This window comes from Sorex araneus, chromosome X, assembly GCF_027595985.1.
Source record: "Sorex araneus isolate mSorAra2 chromosome X, mSorAra2.pri, whole genome shotgun sequence".
Taxonomy (NCBI): Eukaryota; Metazoa; Chordata; class Mammalia; order Eulipotyphla; family Soricidae; genus Sorex; species Sorex araneus.
The window spans coordinates 61,461,768-61,480,981 of NC_073313.1; the positions used below are offsets into that span (position 1 = coordinate 61,461,768).

At 43.4% G+C, this 19,214-nt stretch overlaps 1 protein-coding gene across 2 annotated transcripts in view; it reads left to right on the forward strand.

Moving 5' to 3' along the window:
* Positions 1–19,214, forward strand: part of CD99L2 (CD99 molecule like 2) — a 120,919-nt gene that overhangs the window by 68,686 nt on the left and 33,019 nt on the right. For both annotated transcript variants that reach the window (XM_055123490.1, XM_055123491.1), the window contains exon 2: positions 17,734–17,799. In XM_055123490.1, the coding sequence (XP_054979465.1) occupies positions 17,734–17,799 (66 nt within the window). The remainder of the gene's footprint in view (positions 1–17,733; positions 17,800–19,214) is intronic.

The window sequence follows — 19,214 nt, forward strand, 5'->3', positions numbered from 1 at the left end:
ACAGTATTTGTCTATGACCATGCTCTCAGCTTATAGTTGAGTATTGTGGCGCTTTGGCCTGGCCCATTTCGATGCCAGGGTAGCTCACAACTTGCCCTGGGTCCATTCCGTCCCTCGTCGGGACCCCGCTTTTGGGGTCCTAGGAAACAAGGGCAACTGAGTCGAGAAAGCAGATGCCCAGGAGTAAATATTATTGGAGTCAATCAGCTCCCAAATTACAAAGCATAATATTAACTGTCTGCCTGTGTCCATACAGAAAGGACATTGCTTTAAGGTAAACTAAGTTCCCTGTGGCAAGGCTGAAAGGACAAACCCAATGTTATCCTACAGTGGAGGGATGGGTGTTGGAACACTGTATGACTGAAACCCAACCATGATCAGCTTTGTAAATATTTCATGGTGATTCAATTAAAAAAATCCCGTTGCTCATCGATTTGTTCAAGCGGGCACCAGTAACGTCTCTCATTGAGAGACTTATTGTTTTTGGCATATCCAATACACACGGGTAGCTTGCCAGGCTCTGCCACGCGGGCTCGATACTCTCAGTAGCTTGCTGGGCTCTCCAAGAGGGGCGGAGGAATCGAACTCGGGTCGGCCGCATGAAAGGCGAATGCCCAACCGCTGTGCTATCGCGAAAAAGATCTAGACTCTTTAGCAAAACAATTTTAGATAATTTCTTTTTTTTAATTTTTATTAAATCACCATGTGGAAAGTTACAAAGTTCTCAGGTTTATATGTCAGTTATACAATATTCAAACACCCATCCCTTCACCAGTGCCCATATTCCACCACGAGAAACCCCAGTATACCCCCCGCCCCCACCCCCCACCCCCTACTGTATAACTAATGAATTTCACTTCATTTTTTCTTTACCTTGATTACATTCCATAATTCAACACAAAACTCACTATAGTTGTTGGAGTTTCCAACCAAGAGAGACAGACCTACTACATTTGATAGTTAGTTTTTCATTGCTGGAAATGAAGAGATATGTAGCCCCACTGCTACAAGTACATAACTCTCTCTCTCTCTCTTTTTTTTCCTTTTTCCTTTCCCCTTTTTTTTTCTTTTTCCCCCTCATCCCCCTTCCTGCGCCTCATAGTATGGTGTACGCCACGCCGCGTCGGCCAGCGTGGGGCTTATGCTTAGTTCACAGTCCAGAGGTGGCTGCTACATTAAAAACCTTCAATATTTCAACAAAAACTTACTGTTATTATTTGGAGTTTCCCCCCCAAGTCAGACCTGTTCAAATGGAACCGTTTCACATTGCTGACAATTATAAATGTTAAGTCATGTCCGCGCGGTTTTGGATTTCTGTATAAAGTCCAGGGAAAATTCTGCCAGAAATTACATAGCCCAGCTCACAGTCCCAGTGCATTGCTGTAAGAAGTCTCTGAATTCAAAGTCTTTAGGTGCAGAGTGTCCGATTTGTGCTCAGCGGCTCTGGATTTATCTGGGCCGAGGGCGTGCCGGTTACGCCCCCTTCCCATGAGTTCCTGGGAGCCCCAAAAGTAAAAACCGAATACCTGTGGGTTTGGAGTCACAGGAGATGGCGCCTGCCACATGGGTGCCGCCAGCCCGCCGCTTTCCGTGCAGGAAGACAGGGTGGGGAGGAAAAAAAAAATCCACCCCGGCAGCACAGAGTTGTAGCCCAGTTCGGTGTCCCAGTGCATCGGTCTCGGATGCTGCGCTGGATGCCCGAATGTGTTACATCTTTGGAATCAAAGTCTTTAGGCGCAGAGGGTCCCTAGATAATTTCTTACAAATTTGTTTTGAAGACCCTCATTTGGGTGAAAATTTAGGGAACTCTAAACTTCACGGACTAGGATACCTAAGTCTCTCTGTAAATGTGGGAAGTTCTCAGTCAACATTTCTTTTTTTATTTTTAAAGTCTTCAAATATGAAGGCACCATGATTTCCATGGTCGTCCATAGTTGAGTTTCACTCAGGTTTCAGCTAATAGCTTGATTCCATGCTTCCTTGCGACTGCATAGGACTCCGTTGTGCCTATATCTACCACACTTACATAATGCACTCAGCTGCTCTTGGCCACCTAAGTCGAGTCCATATTTTAGCTCTCAGCTGAGCGCTGCACTAAATACTGGTTTGCAGATGTCCTGGTGAATGGGTGTTTTTGTGCCCTGAGGGTATATACCCAGGAGTGAATTTGCTGCCTGGTATGACAGCTCTATTCTTACTCTTATAATAGGACTCTCCATACTATTTTCCATAGGGGTTGAGCCAGCCAACATTCCCAACATTCCAGCTCCTTTTGCCACATCTTCTCCACCAGCACAGATTGTTTTCTGCTTTTTATATTAATTATTTTTAATATATGTTTTTGTACTGGAGCAATAGCACAGCAAGTAGGACGTTTGCCTTGCACACGGCCGACCCGGGTTTGATTCCTCCGTCCCTCTCGGAGAGCCTGGCAAGCTACTGAGAGTATCCTGTCCGCACAGCAGAGCCTGGCAAGCTCCCCTTGGCATATTCGATATGCCAAAAACAGTAACAACAAGTCAACAAGTCTCACAATGGAGACGTTACTGGTGCCCACTCGAGCAAACCGATGAGCAACAGGATTACAGTGATACAGTGATATATGTTTTTAATTGAATTATCATAAGATACAGAGTTAAAAAGCTGTTCATAGTTGGGTTTCAGTCATACAGTGTTCCAACACCCGTCCCTTTACCAGTGTCCATTTCCCACCACCGATGTCCCCAATTTTCCTCCTGCCCTCCACTCACCCCCTCAGCCTGTCTCTAAGGCAGGCACTTTCCTTTCTCTCTGTCTCTCTGTCTCTGTCTCCCTCTCTGTTTCTATTCCGCTGTCTCTTTCCTCTTTGGGGCATTATGGTTTGCAATACAGATACTGAGAGGTTATCATGTTTGTTCCTTTACACGTTTTCAGCACGCAGTTCTTATCCAGAGTGATCATTTCCAGGTTTTGTGGATTTTTAAAAAAAAACTTATTTAGTTACTGTGAAGTTACAAAGTTCTTCATGATTGGGCTTCAGGTATACAGTGTTTCAACACTGATCCCTTCCCCAGTGTCCACTTTCCTCCATCAATTGGTCCCCACTCCCACTGGCCTCCCTCCCACCGCTTCTATGAGAGACGCCCTATCCATCTATCTAAGCTGTGTTTTGCACTGCGGTTTATGGTACCGTAATATTATATATTATTGATGTGTATGTGTTTTACACTGTGGTTTACAGCACCATTTCTGACAGGGCTTCACACATAACATTTTACTACCTTTCAGCACCATCTCCTTCTGCCATTTGAATGCTTCCTTTTACCATACCGGGCCCCCTTCCTATCTCCCAGTCCTCTCAGTGACACGTGTCCTACTGACTACCGGTTCTCATGTTCTTTGTTAATATTGTCTTTGTACTTCATTATTCCTCATTATGTTTCCTTATGCCCCGCATATGAGAGAGATCATCTGTGTTGGTCTCTCTATACTCTCCAGGTCCCTCCCTGTAGCAGCAAACTGCATGACTTGATCTTTTCTTGTGGCCGAGTGATCCGTTGTATGTATGTGCTGTAGTTTCTTTATCCAGTCATCAGTTCTTGGACACTTGGGTTGTTTCCAGATCTTGGCTATTGTGCGTAGTGCTGCAAGGAACATAGGGGTGCAAATCAAATGTCTTTTCTATGTTTTGTTTCTGGGCTTTAGGGGCATATTCCAAGATGTGGAGTTGTTGGGTCAAATGGAAGCTCAATTCCTAGATTTTTGAGAAATACGCATATTGTTTTCCAGAAAGACTGGACCAGTTGGCATTTGCCCCAGCAGTGAATGAGAGTCCCCTTCTCCCCACATCCATGCAAGCACTGGTTGTTCTTGTTGTTGTTGTTGTTGTTTGATGTGTGCCAGTCTCTGTGGTGTGAGATAGTATCTCATGATTGTTTTGACTTGCATCTGCCTGATGATTAGTGATGCAGAGCATTTTATGTGTCTTTTGGCCATTTGAGAGCAGAATGTCTTAATTAAATAAGATTCCCTCCTCCCTTTGCTGCTGATGTTGTTTCTTCAATTACAGGGGCAGGGGGTTACACATACTTGATTGGGGGGTCACACACACTTGATTGTGGCATTCACACCTTGACTGTGATGCTCCCAGACCTGGTTGTGGTGCTTGCTGGGGGATTGCATGCCTGAGGACTGCATCAGAGATTACACCCTTTGTTGTGTTTCCAGGGATCTCGCAGGATCACATTCAGGCAAGCATGGAGGTTCTAGGGACCCAGCTCCAGGCCTCACTGGAGTCACACTTACAAGCAGCACTCCACCACTGAGCCATCACTCGGCCTCCCAAAATTCTCATTGGAATGAAGTCCTGCTTATTAATTCTTTCTTGGACTGTTGGCGTTTGGTGTTACGGCTAGCAAGCCGTCACCAAACCCATGTTATTTTGCTTTTTTCCTATATTTTTTAGAAGTTTTATCATTTTTTTGTTTCACATTTTAGTCTCTATTCTGGGTTAACATTTCTGAAGCATGGAAGATCTATGTCAAGATTCTTTCTCACACATGGGTGTGAGGTTGTCCAACACCATTTGTTGAAAAGACTCTTTCTCTATTGTATTGCCTTTGCTTTATTGTCAAAGATCAGTTGACTGTACTTATGTGGGTCTGTTTCTAGACTCTCTATTATATTCCATTGATCTGTCTCTTTTTTGCCAATACCATACTCTCTTGATAATTGTAACATTACACTAAGTCTAAAAGTTGGGTAGTGTCAGGTCTCCAACTTTCCTTCATTTCTTCAATATTGTGTTGGCTATTTTGGGTCTTTTGAGTCTCCACGGAAACATTAGTATCAGATTGTCATTATGTACAAGATAACTTGCTGACATTTTGATTGGGATTGCATTGGGTTTGTAGATGAAATTGGAAGCCCTGACTACTTGGCAATATTGGATTTTCCTCTCTCCAGGAACCTCAAGTATGAGATTATTTCTTTAATTCTTTGATTTCTTTCATTAGTTTTAAACTTTTTTTCATATAGATATAGTACATACTTTGTTACATTGTACAAGATGCTTCCTGTTTTTCAAGGTCTTGTTTTATTTTTTAAATTTTATTTATTTTTTAATTGAATCACTGTGAGATATAGAGTTACAAAGCTGTTTATGATTGGGTTTCAGTCATACATTGTTCCGACACCTGTCCCTTTATCAGTGCACATTTCCCACAACCAATGTCCCCAGTTTCCCTCCCAGTATCTCTCATCCTCAGCCTGTCTGTAAGACAGGCATGCTTCTATTTCCGTTTCTGTTTCTGCTTGTGCTTCTTCTGCTGCTGCAGCTGCAGCTTCTGCTGTTGCTGCTTTTGTTTCTGCTGGTTCTGCTTCTGCTTCTGATGCTTTTTCTGCCTCTTCTGCTTCTACTGCCACTGCTGCGCTGCTGCTGCTGCTGCTGCTGCTGCTGCTCCTCCTCCTCCTCCTCCTCCTCCTCCTCCTCCTCCTCCTCCTCCTTCTTCTTCTTCGTCTTCGTCTTCTTCGTCTTCTTCTTCGTCTTCCTCTTGTTCGTCTTCTCCAATTTTCTCTTGTCTTTCTCTTCATCAAATTCTCCTTATTTGTCTTCTCCTTTTCTTCATTATCTCTTCTTCCACCTCCTCCTCCTCTTCTACTTCATTTTCTTCCTCCTCCTCTTCCTCTTCTCCTTATTTTTCTTTGTATTCTTTTCCTTCTTTTTCTTCTACTAACTGTACTTCTACTTCTCATATATGTATCTACATTTTCTCCTTTGTCTTCTTCATAATCTTCTCCTTCTCCTTTGTCTCCTTCTTCTGCTCCTTCTTGTTCTTTTCCCTCTTCCTCCTTCTTTTTCTTCTTCCTTCTTCTGATCCTTCTTCTACTTCTACCTCCTCCTCTTTCTTCTTTTTCTTCTTCTTCCTCCTCCTCCTTCTTTTCTTCTTCTTCTTCTTCTTCTTCTTCTTCTTCTTCTTCTTCTTCTTCTTCTTCTTCTTCTTCTTCTTCTTCTTCTTCTTCTTCTTCTTCTTCTTCTTCTTCTTCTTCTTCTTCTTCTTCTTCTCCTGCTTCTTCTTCTGCTTCTTCTTCTGCTTCTTCCCCTCCTCCTCTCCTCCTCCTCCTCCTCCTTCTCTTCTTCCTCCTTCTCCTTCATCTCCTCATTCTTCTTATTTCTCTGATTCTTCACTTCCTTCTCGTCCACCTCCTCATTACTTCCTTTCTTTTCTTCGTCTACTACACGTTCATTTTCTTTATGTTCTTTGGCTTTTCCTTCTGCACCTTCTACTTTATCTTCTACTTCTTCTTCGTCGTCTCTATCTCCTTTTACTTCTTCCTATTCTCTTCTTCTCCCCCTTCTCATATACTTCTTCTGATCTTCTCCTCCTCGTCTTCCTTGTCTCCTCCTCCTCCTCCTCCTCCTCCTCCTCCTTCTTCGTCTTCTTCTGCTTCTGCTTCTTCCTCTTCTTCCTAATCGTTGTCATTGTCTTCCTCTTGTTCGTCTTCTCCAATTTTCTCTTGTCTTTCTCGTCATCAAATTCTCCTTATTTGTCTTCTCCTTTTCTTCATTATCTCTTCTTCCACCTCCTCCTCCTCTTCTACTTCATTTTCTTCCTCCTCCTCTTCCTCTTCTCCTTATTTTTCTTTGTATTCTTTGACTTCTTTTTCTTCTACTAACTGTACTTCTACTTCTCATATATGTATCTACATTTTCTCCTTTGTCTTCTTCATCATCTTCTCCTCCTTTGTCTCCTTCTTCTGCTCCTTCTTGTTCTTTTCCCTCTTCCTCCTTCTTTTTCTTCTTCCTTTTTCTGATCCTTCCTCTACTTCTACCTCCTCCTCTTTCTTCTTCTTCTTCTTCTTCTTCTTCTTCTTCTTCTTCTTCTTCTTCTTCTTCTTCTTCTTCTTCTTCTTCTTCTTCTTCTTCTGCTTCTGCTTCTTCTTCTTCTGCTTCTTCTTCTGCTTCTTTTTCTGCTTCTTCTTCTTCTGCTTCCGCTGCTTCTTCTGCTGCTTCCGCTTCTTCTTCTTCTTCTTCTTCTTCTTCTTCTTCTTCTTCTTCTTCTTCTTCTTCTTCTTCTTCTTCTTCTTCTTCTTCTTCTTCTTCTTCTTCTTCTTCTTCTTCTTCTTCTTCTTCTTCTTCTTCTTCTTCTTCTTCTTCTTCTTCTTCTTCTTCTTCTTCTTCTGCTGCTGCTGCTGCTTCTTCTGCTTCTTCTGTTTCTGCTTCTTCTTCTTCTTCTTCTTCTTCTTCTTCTTCTTCTTCTTCTTCTGCTTCTGCTTCTTCTTCTTCTGCTTCTGCTTCTTCTGCTGCTTCTTCTGCTGCTTCTTCTGCTGCTGCTTTTGCTGCTTCTTCTGCTTTTTCTGTTTCTTCTTCTGCTTCTTCTGCTTCTGCTTCTTCTGCTGCTTCTTCGTCTGCTTCTTCTGATTCTGCTTCTTCTGCTGCTTCTTCTGCTGCTTCTTCTGCTTCTGCTTCTTCTGCTGCTTCTTCTGCTGCTGCTTCTGCTGCTGCTTTTGCTGCTTCTTCTGCTTCTTCTTCTGCTTTTTCTGCTTCTTCTTCTGCTTCTTCTGCTTCTGCTTCTTCTGTTTCTGCTTCTGCTTCTTCTGCTTCTTTTTCTGCTTCTGCTTCTTCTGCTGCTTCTTCTTCTTCTTCTTCTTCTTCTTCTTCTTCTTCTTCTTCTTCTTCTTCTTCTTCTTCTTCTTCTTCTTCTTCTGCAGCTTCTTCTGCTGCTTCTTCTGCTTCTTCTGCTTCTTCTGTTTCTCGTCTGCTTCTGCTGCTTCTGCTGCTTCTGCTTCTGCTTCTTCTGCTTCTTCTGCTGCTTCTGCTTCTTCTGTTTCTGCTTCTGCTTCTTCTGCTTCTGCTTCTTCTGATTCTCCTCCTCCTCCTCCTCCTCCTCCTCCTCCTCCTCCTCCTCCTCCTCCTCTTCTTCTTCTTCTTCTTCTTCTTCTTCTTCTTCTTCTTCTTCTTCTTCTTCTTCTTCTTCTTCTTCTGCTGCTGCTGCTGCTGCTGCTGCTGCTGCTGCTTCTGCTTCTGCTTCTTCTGCTGCTTCTTCTGCTGCTTCCTCTGCTTCTGCTTCTTCTGCTGCTTCTTCTGCTGCTTCTTCTGCTTCTGCTTCTGCTTCTGCTTCTTCTGCTTCTGCTTCTGCTTCTTCTGTTTCTGCTTCTGCTTCTTCTGCTTCTTCTACTTCTGCTTCTTCTGCTTCTTCTGCTTCTGCTTCTGCTGCTTCTGCTTCTGCTTCTTCTGTTTCTGCTTCTGCTTCTTCTACTTCTTCTGCTTCTTCTGCTTCTGCTTCCTCTGATTCTTTTGCTTCCTCTGCTTCTTCTACTTCTTCTGCTTCTTCTGCTTTTTCTTCTTCTTCTTCTTCTTCTTCTTCTTCTTCTTCTTCTTCTTCTTCTTCTTCTTCTTCTTCTTCTTCTTCTTCTTCTTCTTCTTCTTCTTCTTCTTCTTCTTCTTCTGCTTCCTCTTCCTCTGATTCTTCTGCTTTTGTTTCTTCTGATTCTTCTGCTTCTTTTGGTTCTTCTACTTCTGCTCTGCTTCTGCTGCTTCTGCTTCTGTTTATGCTTCGGCTTCTTTTGCTTCTGCTTCTGCTTCTGTTTCTGCTTCTGCTTCGTTTGCTTCTGCTTCTGCTTCTTCTACTTCTTTTTCTCTTGCTACTTCTGCTGCTTCTGCTTCGCTGTTTTTGCTACTTCTTTATTCTACTTCTGCTTCTGCTTCTTCTGCTTCTGATTCTTCAGCTGCCTTTGCATCTGGTTCTTCTGCTTGTAGTTATTCTGCTTCTGCTGCGTCTGCTACTGATTCTTGTGCTTCTACTACTTCTGCTACTGCCACTTCTGCTTCTTCTGCTTCTAAATCTTGTGCTTCCTCCTCCTTCTCCTTCTTCTTCTCCTCCTCCTCCTCCTCCTCCTCATTCTCCTCCTCTTCTTCCTCCTTCCTCTTCCTCCACTGCTGCTGCTGCAATTTCTTCTGATAAGTCTGCTGCTTCTGCTTCTTTGTTTCCTCTGCTTCTGTTTTTCTGCTTCTTCTGCTTCTGCATATTCTGCATCTGCATTTTCTGCTTCCTCTGCTTCTGCTCTGTCTGCTTGTTCTGCTGCTGCTTCTACTTCTGATCTTCTGCTTCTGCTTCTTCTGCTTCTCCTTCTTCTACTGTGTCTTCTGCTTCTGCGTCTGCTTCTTCTGCATCTTCTGCTTCTCCTGCTTTTGTTTCTGCTTATTCATCTACTTCTTGTGCTATGCTTCTTTTGCTTCTACTTGTTCTGCTTCTTCAATTCTGCTTCTGCTTCTTTTCCTTTCTTGTTGTTGTCGTTCTCCTCCTCCTCCTCTTCTCCTCCTTCTTCTACTTCTCCTCCCCCCTCCTTTTCTAGCTTCCTGTCCCTGTTTTTCCTCCTCCTCCTTCTCCCTCTACTGGTCATCCCCACTTTCTCCCTCCTTCCTCGTTGTCCTGGTCCTCACTGTCCTCCTCTATCTCCTCCTCCTCCCCCTTCTCTTCCACCCCCTCGTCTCTCTGTCTCCTTTTGGGCATTATGGTTTGCAATACAGATACTGAGAGGTTATCACGAAGGAAGGATGTTTCCTTTTTGATGGTAGTACTGTAAATGGTACTGGGTATTACATTCAGGTTCCACTTGTTCATTGCTGGTGATACAGAAGCTGTTTACTTTTGCAAATTCACTTTGTAACCTGCAGTAACCTGCAGCCTTACCATAGTCACTTTTTCCCGGAGGGATTTTAATTTTGTATTATGGATTATTTTGGATTATCTATATCACAATAATGTCTTGTATGAACAAAAATAGTTTTATTTCTTACTTCCTGTGATCTTTTCTCTTTTTTCTTATTGACTTGGCCAGAATTTTTATTATGATATTGAAAGTAGAGGTGAGAGAGAATATCCATGCTGAGTTCCTGATTGTAGTGAGAATTTGTGTTTCTCAACACTGTTTGATGTTGGCTGTATTTTTTGTAGCTATTCATTATCAAATTGAGGTAAACCCCTATATTTTTCAGTATAGTGAGAATACCCAATTGTTTAAAATAACTACAGAACATTTCCTTAGATTGAAATGCCATATTCTACTGAACTGTTCATCTTCAATAAATACTTGGTATCACTGTATCACTGTTATCCCGTTATTCATCGATTTGCTCAAGCAGGCACCAGTAACATCTCCATTCGTCCCAGCCCTGAGATTATAGCAGCCTCTCCTTACTCGTTTTTCCCAACGATTGGAGGTTGTTTCAGGGTCAGGGGAATGAGACCTGTTATTGTTACTGTATTTGGCATATCAAACACGCCACGGGGAGCTTGCCAGGCTCTTCCATGCTGGTGGGATACTCTTCGGTAGCTTGCCGGGCTCTCCAAGAGGGACAGAGAATGTATGTCAGAGAATACAAGCAAGTATGTTAAAGGCAAACACATGTGCTGCTTTAGGCACATCAGTGGGCTAGACTGTAAGAGGTAGTCTTTAGTAAATACAGACACGTAAACCTCTTTTCACTTTCAGACTCCAGACTAGACCACCAGGAAAACATGCCTCCTGCAAATAAGCAAAAGTACATTGAAGTATTTTTAAAATTTATGGTTAATGTCAGATGAAAGTCAAAATTGTTCATGTAAGAATTTTAAAATTCCGTAAGTTCACAGAGAAGGGAGGGTTCATGTGGGAATGGAAACGGGCCGGTGGAAACACAGAAATGGGAAGACCTGCTTCTCACTTGTATCTTCTCACCATTAATTGTCGAGTCATATTACTGTATCAGCCAGACAAAATTTTCAATAGGGAAAATTGTTTTTCATTTGGGGGCCACACCCAGCAGTGCTCAGGTATTACTCCTGGCCCTGCACTCATGCACTCAGGGATCACTTCTGGCAGTACTGGTGGGTGTCATGGGATGCCAGGGATCAAACCAAGGTTGGTCACATGCAAGGCAAGTGACCTATCTGCTGTACTATCACTCTGGCCCCAATAAGCACAATTTTAAAAGAAAATTAACTCCATTGGTTGTTAATTAACCTTACTCCCTTTATTCCTTTTCAATACTTATAATACAGTATTGAAAGGGAATTGAAACATTTGGTCTGTTTTCATTTATTTATTTATTTATATTTTTATTTAATTAATTAATTTATTTAAATTTTATTGAATCACCATGAGATAGTTACAAGCTTTCATGTTTGGGTTACAGTCATACAATGATCAAACACCCATCCCTCCACCAGTGCACATTCCCCACCACCAGTATCCCCGGTATACCCACCCTTTCCCACACTCCTCCTGCCTCCATGGCAGACAATATTCCGCATACTCTCTCTCTACTTTTGGGCATTATGGCTTGCAACACAGACACTGAGAGGTCATCATGTTTGGTCCATTATCTGCTTTCAGCATGAATCTCCCATCCCGCCTGCTTATCCAGCCATCATTTTCTTAGTGATCCCTTCTCTATGCCATCTGTCTTATCCTCTCGATTCATGAAGCAGGCTTCCAGCTATGAGGCAGTCCTCCTGGCCCTTGTATCTACTGTCCTTGGGTGTCAGCCTCATGTGATGTTATTCTATACTCCACAAATGAGTACAGTCCTTCTATGTCTGCCCCTCTCTTTTTTTAAGTTTTTATTTTATTGAATCACCGTGAAAAAAAATTACAAAGCTTTCAGGTTTAAGTCACAGTCATACACTGATTAAACCCCCATCCCTTCACCAGTGCACATGTTCCATGACCAAGAACCCCAATATACCCCCTCCCACCCAACCCCCCACCTAAATTTAGCTCTCTGTAACTCTGTAACTCCCAAGAGCTGTTCACGATCCAACACCCATCCCGCCACCAGTGCACATTTCCCACCACCAATGACTCCAGCTTCCTTCCCACTACCACCACCCATACCAGCCTGCCTCTGTAGCTCTATTGCAGTTACTTTCCTTCTCTCTCTACCCACCTCTCTCTCTCTGCCTCATTCTATGGCTATGTTTATGTTTCCAGTCTATTTGGTAGACCTCTCCATGTCAGCTTATTCTTTCACTTAGCAATAATGTATGGGGCTTCACTTCCGTCCCAGGTTCCATGCTTGACATCAAGTTTTGTTAGACTTCCTTTAAAAAAGTTTATTTTAAATAAAACAGCACTCCCAGAAGCAAATGCAGCCGTGAGACCTCTTATAGCCTAGTTCTCCTTCTCAGAGTGCCAGGCAAGGTACTGAGAGCATCCTGCTCACAGGGCAGAGCCTGGCAAGCTCCCTGTGGTGTATTCGATATGCCAAAACCAATAACAATGATGGGTCTCATTCCCCTGACCCTGAAAGAGCCTCCAATGTGGCACTGCTGGGAAGAACGAGTAAAGAGAGGCTGCTAAAATCTCAGGGCTAGGATGAATGGAGACGTTATTGGCGCCCGCTCGAGCAAATTGATGATCAAGGGGATGGCAGTGATACAATGATACAGTTTAGGATGGTAGCACTAGTTTGTGGTAGCTGCTATTCCATCACAGTAGGAGGAAAAAGTCTGTTTTAGAATTTTAGAAACTAGGTAAATTAAGTACTGTGAGGTTTTTTTTTTCTTTTTGGGTCACACCCAGCAATGCACAGGGGTTACTCATGGCTCTGCACTCAGGAATTACTCCTGGTGGTGCTCAGGGGACCATATGTGATGCTGGGAGTTGAACCTGGGTCTGCCACGTGCAAGGCAAACGCCCTACCCGTTGTGCTATCGCTCCAGCCCAAGTGCTGTGGAGTTTTATTAAAGAAAAATTGGGATTGGTTTGGGCCGAACCTGGTATTCAGGGCCCAGTCCTGCATTTGTACTCAGGGATCACTCCTGTCAGGGGTTGGGGGCCTACATGCACTGCTGGGGATCAAGCACAGGTGAGCCATGTGCAAGGCATGTGCCTTTCCTGCTGTCCCATCTCTCTGGCCCACAAGGGCTATGAGCTTTGTTTTCTTGGTGGATTATGCTTTATTAACATAAAATGTGGTACATTTTTTCTACTTTGAGTTTGAGGGTCTTAAATTTGATCTTAATGTTTATCTTGTATTTGAGTAATGGTCTTTTCTGTTAGCATTTGCCTCACATATACTGTTGTTATAGTCTACCTTTTTCTTTGTCATTTTGTTTTAGTTTTTTTTTTTTTTTACTTTTTGGGTCACAGCTGGAGATGCACAGGGGTTACTCCTGGCTCTGCACTCAGAAATTACTCCTGACGGGGCTCAGGGGACCCTATGGGATGCTGGGAATCGAATCCGGTTCGACCGCGTGCAAGGCAAACGCTCTACCCACTGTGCTATCGCTCCAGCCCCAATTGTTTTAGGCTTTAATTCAGTCAATAGCAGAGTCTATTATTTAGATGTCTGTTTAGCGCATTAATTGTAATAGGATGTTAACTGTTTTTATGCTTAATTTTTGGTGGTGCTAGGTATCAAACTGGGCCTCCTACGGGCAAGGCTAGTACTCCATTACTGGGCCACATCTCCAGCCCCTTTCCTCGTTTCTTTGTTTTATTTGGGGGCTATACTCTGTGGTGCTCGGAAGCTCTGTGATCGGGAATCCTGTGCTCAGGGGTGACTGTCTGTGCTGGGACCCATCAGTGCATCCCGTCTGTGTGCCTGCACTCACCCCAGTGAGCTCTCTCTGACCCCCTCAGAGTCATTTTAGCTATTTATTTGCTTTTTGGGTCACACCCGGTGATGTACAAGGGTCACTCCTTGTACATCAAAGAAATCTCTACACTCAATAATTACCCCTAGTTGGTGATACTAGCTCACGCTCCGCCAAAATTCGACCCGATTGGCCACACTTTTGTGCGGCCGCTCTGCTGCTGATCGACCACAATCTGGAGGCCAGCTAGACTACTTTTGGTCCCAGCAACTGCTTGCAGCCATGTCTCTAGACTGTGAACTAAGCCATTGCCCCATGCTGCCCCAGGAAGGGAAATGATGCAATTTCTAACATAAATCTCCCTGGACTTAATTACTAAAATACTAAAATTCAGAAATCCTAAACCACCTTCATATCTTCAAACGACTTCGTATCTCGTCATTCTCAGCAATGGAAAACTAATTATCAAATGCTTCCTTGTTAGTAGGGCTGTTTTTGGGGGGTAAACTCCAACAACAGTAGTGAGTTTTGTGTTGAAATATGGAATGTAATCAAGGTAAAGGGAAAATGAAGTGAAATTTATCAGCTACGCAGGCGGGGGTGGGGAGGTGGGGGGTGGGAGGTATACTGAGGTTTTTGGTGGTAAAATATGGGCACTGGTGAAGGGACAGGTGTTCAAGCATTGTATAACTGAGACATAAGCCTGATTACTTTGTAACTTTACACATTGTGATTCAATAAAATAAATAATTAAAAAAAGAATAATAATAAAGTAAGTAAATAAATTTAAAAAAAGAATTACCCCTGGCAGTGCTCAGGGCACCATATCGGATGCTGGGAATCGAACCCGGGTCGGCCACGTGCAAGGCAAATGCCCAACCCGCTGTGCTATCGCTCCAGCCTCCCTTAGAGTCATTTTAAACATAGAATCAAACCATCCTGAGTTAAAATTTGTCTTTTTTACTTAAATTGTTTCTCTTTTTTTTCTATTTGGGGACTTTCTTCAGATTGATATTTACTTGTTGATATTACTTTTTTGTGAGTGGTTAGTCTATATGCCATATATATCGTATGTATATATTTAATGGTTGCTTTCAATTTTTAGTATAGGAAATATATTGCAAAAACCCTATTTCTTAGAAGTCATAGATGTTGTTTATATGATAAAAAATGAATATAGTTTTCGTATGCCGCACATCCAGTTTCCCTAATTCTACATTAGCAGTAATGAACCAGTATTAACGCATTGTGATTAACTGCAGTTCTTACTGTAATGGGATTTCTTGGTGTATTTTTAGGTTTTATCCAAATTTCTTTTCCTGTTTCAGCATCAATGCAGTGTGCTCTATGACTTTTCATAATTAATTTTCTAAGTATCTTCTTGGCTGTGCTAACGTCACACTTCCTCTGTTTCTGATGGCCATTAACAATTGTGAGGAGTACCGGTCTGGGATTCTGTAGTATGCTTTTTAATTGAGGTTGTCGGATTTTTCTTCATAACTCTAATTATGTGTGCTACTTCTCATCACATCATATCAGGGGTGCAGACTGCCAGCCTGACTCAGCCCCACTGATGTGGCCCTTGATGACCTGGCTGATGTCTTCTTCATCAGCTTTTGCTCCTCTTTCATATTTTTATCTCTTTCTCTGACATAATGTTGTTTTCTACAATGTATATATGTCAGGGTATACTTTTCCACTTCTCTTTAAAAGTAGTTTTTCAGAGGAGGGGGAGGAGAGAAAGGACCATGGAGTAACGGTTGGGGGAACTCGAATCAAGGTACCATGTTCTGAACTGTAAGAGCATCATGTAAGCTGTGGTACGTCAATAGAACATACTTATAAAAAGAGTTTGTCACATGATGGCCACTACCAAAGTGCTAGTACGTCTCCAGGTTCCCTGGGCAGCCCCCTCTCCATTGTGTCCCCAATCCTTCCCTCTCTGTCAGGGGAGGTTCTGGGAGAATCAGATTCCAAGAGTTAGCTTTGGATGGACTTTGTCTGTTCCTTTCTTTGGTTTCTTTTTATCTCACCTGTGAGTGAGATCACCCGAGGTTCTTCTTTTCCCTTCTGACTTGTCTCCCCCTAGACCCACCTGTGTCGTAGCAAGACACAGCTCAGTCTTTTCTCATAGCTGAGTAGTATTCCACTGTGAAAAGATAGCATCTGTTCTTTAGTCACTCATCTGTCACTGAACACTTGGGTTGTTTTCAGGTCTTGGCTGTTGCAGTGAGTAATGAACATGGGAGTACTCCCATTCTTTGGAATTAGAGCTTTATGTTATGTTAGAGGTCTAGGGAAGACAGACTTGGACCATAGAGTAATGATATTTATTAGTATTTTGAGAAACCTCGGGATGTTTTCTATAGGAGCTGAACAGGTTTACCCCTCTGCCAACATGTATGAGGGAGGTCTCTTTTGCCCCAAACACCATTGTTTCTGGTCTTGTGATAGATACACTGTTGTCACTGGTGTATCTATCACAATCAATGGTGATCTATCACAATGGTGTATTTATCACAATCAGTGGTGATTGGTCATTGTCATTTTGATTTTTATCTCCTGGATAGTAAGTGAGGCTGGGGAGTATTTTTATGTGCCTGTTGGACATATGTCTTCTTTGAAGGATTGTCTGTTTGTCTCTACTGCTTATTTCTTTGTGAGCTTGATTTTTGTTGTTGTTGAGTACTATGAGTTCTTCATATACCTTTCATAGTGGCCTCTTGTCAGATTGCTGTAACCTTTGGAAGGAAGTCATTATGCATGGCCAGTGCTGATGGAGTAGGGAGATACACTTCACCTCCTCGAGGAAGAAATGCCTCCATAAGTTAACTTGAATTCTTCTGTACAAGCGATTTATACTTTCTTTGATGTTTGTTTGTTTACTTTTAATCAATATGATCTTGTGTCCATTTGGTACTTTGGGTGAGAATCAAGTACCACGTACTGTCTAAGTGGCCCCAGTGTTAGCCACTGTGCACTTTTCGGTTGGCCCGTGCTCCCATGGGTCCCTGCCAATGTGTGGGGTCTGTTTTAAAGAGCTTCAATGCACCATGAGATGCTGCAAGCTCATCTCAGATATTTCCTGCCCATTGTGGAATCAGTTTTTTTTCCTCCAAGAAACTTCCTTTTATTGGAGAATGATATTTAGATTGATCCAGATACTAGGAATGCTCATTGTTACTGGGACGTTATTTCTTCTGGACCGTCTTAGGTGACAGAACGAGAGTGTGTGTCTGTATCTATATCTGTATAGTAGCCCCTGTATGTACATGGATCTGTAAGCATGTTTGCAACCATCTGTGTCTATGACTCTTACAAGGATCTTCAACTCTACTCAGTTAACCACATGGGTAATTCCTACCTTCCCCTCTTGTCCAGAAGCAAGAAACTTGGCTTTTATAATCAGCCATCGAGTTACTTAATTTCTTCAATATCAGTATATGTGCCTAATGGTTTACTTGAGAATTAATAATGGGTCCACGCCCCCAGGGGGAATGATAACTGTTGCGGTTAAGGGCAAGCAGCGTTGTGCACATAAGCATCCTTCTGAAGGTAGCTGCGTTCGTGAGAACGTTTACCACAAGCCTGTTCAGTTCTGTGTGACTGATCACAGCTACTCATCTCTGTGCAGGGACTGGGGTGGAGCTTAGTTAGGGGAAAGTACCCTTGACTGACAGGATGCAGAGCAGCCTGTGTGCTACCTGTATGGGTGAGAGAATTCCTCCCCGAATCAGCTATGCTTAGAAACTAATCTGCCCTCTTAGACACGTTGCACACTGCAGACTTTCATGGTGAGATTATACTTCTGGCGCCTCGCAGCTGATCTTTGAACCGCCTAGGCATTGGAGACTATTTCATTTTTCAGTTTTGGTGGGAGTAAATTGTTTGTGGAAGGGTTTAACTCAGTGAATATGTGGGTGCTTCAAATCAGTCATTCCTTCATGAAGTGAAAGCGATAAAGTTGTTGCAAGAATGCTGCTTTCATGCAGATAGCTAAGTTTAGAAAAAACTTCATTTGATTCCGAATCTGATAGCAGGAAGGGCACAGAAATTTGGGGGCTTATACACATAGAGGGGTGTGAAGTTGCACCCCCCAAACTTCAGATAGTATTGGAAACCGAAGACACAGTGGCAGTTTCTTTAAAGAACTGTTTTCTTTTTGAATTTTTAGCATCTGCGGACTCCAGTGCTGATGTCAAGCCGAAGAATGACGTGAAGGGCCCCTCCTCCGTGAGGCGTGAGTAGCAAATGAAATACACCCCTCTAAAGCCAGCAGCAGGACCGTGTTGGACCTCGGAAGAAGATGCACACCAGGAAAGCGATCTGCATTGCACTTGGGCCGCTGAAACATGGTTTTCATCAATCCCATTATTCCCATGGAAATCTGAATATTTATAACCCTTTTCTTCTTTTGTGGAGAATACAGAACAATATCTAATTGCTAATACAGCCTTTTCTCTGGCTCCAGTGATGGTACTTCTGGCTGGCTTCTGCATGCCCCAGTCTCTTAATATCTCCCTTAAAGTATTGTCTTGTCTATTTTTGTTTTGGGTATTCGGAGGAGGGCTTCCCCAAGCATCTTGGAGGAGACTCTGGGGCCAGCGGTTGGATGTGAAGGCACACGGGTGTCGTTGTGCTCAGGCCCCGTGATGCTGGCCACTCCCCAGGCCACCACTGCTGCCAAGGCCTCGTCGGAAGAGTTCAGGGGCCCGTGTGCTGCTGGGGATCCAATCAGGATTCACTGTGTGCAGGACAAGCATCTTCACCCTGTATTCTTTCTCTACATGGCCTTTCCTTAAAATGGTATCTGCCTGCAATCTCCCCAGTGCCCAGCGGTAGTGTCAGTTTCTATTCTATATTTTTTTTTAAATAAAAGGTAAGCAGTTCTTCTTGTCAAGTGCCCAAGTGCTTATAAAGTCAAGTTTTCCCTTGATCCCTCCGCGTCCTACAGCGCCCCTATCCCGTGCCAGGAGGAACTGGCTGGGCCTGATTTCAGCGCCTGAGCCTTCCCACACATGGCTTAGGTGATGTGTTTTCCAAAGCAGGGGTGGCATCTGAATTGGGTCCTACACGAATTATGCCTGGACTGGAATTTGTCACTGCATCTGTATTGGTGGCCTGATGGAACATGTCTCTTGCAATGTGTTGCGAGGCTGCTGCCAGAACACAGCACTGCCTGACGTGGCTTCAACCTCTGGTAGTCAGTTGTCCTGGGTCCCCAGCCCAAGGTGCAAGCAGGCCCGTACCCCTTTCCCAGAGACTCCCAGGGAGAAGGCAGCATTCCTTTACACAGCTGTGTCCCTGCAACATCCGCTTCTGGCCTCAGTTGGCCTGTGTGGCTTCTCATCTGCCACTACTGAGGAACACCTTGACCCATGTAGGTCTCACCCAGGTCAGCCATACCGCTCTCATCTCAAGATCCTTAACTTTTTCCAAATAAGGCCGCATTCACTGGTGCTAGCCATGAGGGCTTGGCTAGCTCTTTTGGGGAAGAGGGTAACCTAGTGTGTTATTGATGTATCTGTGTGTCAGTGTACCTGTCCGGATATTTGTGTTTGGGAAGAAGTCCATAACTCGTGACACTGACATCACAGTGACATGGCTTTGGCCCTGGATAATGATGCCATTTCCAGACAGGAAGCCACGAGCTTA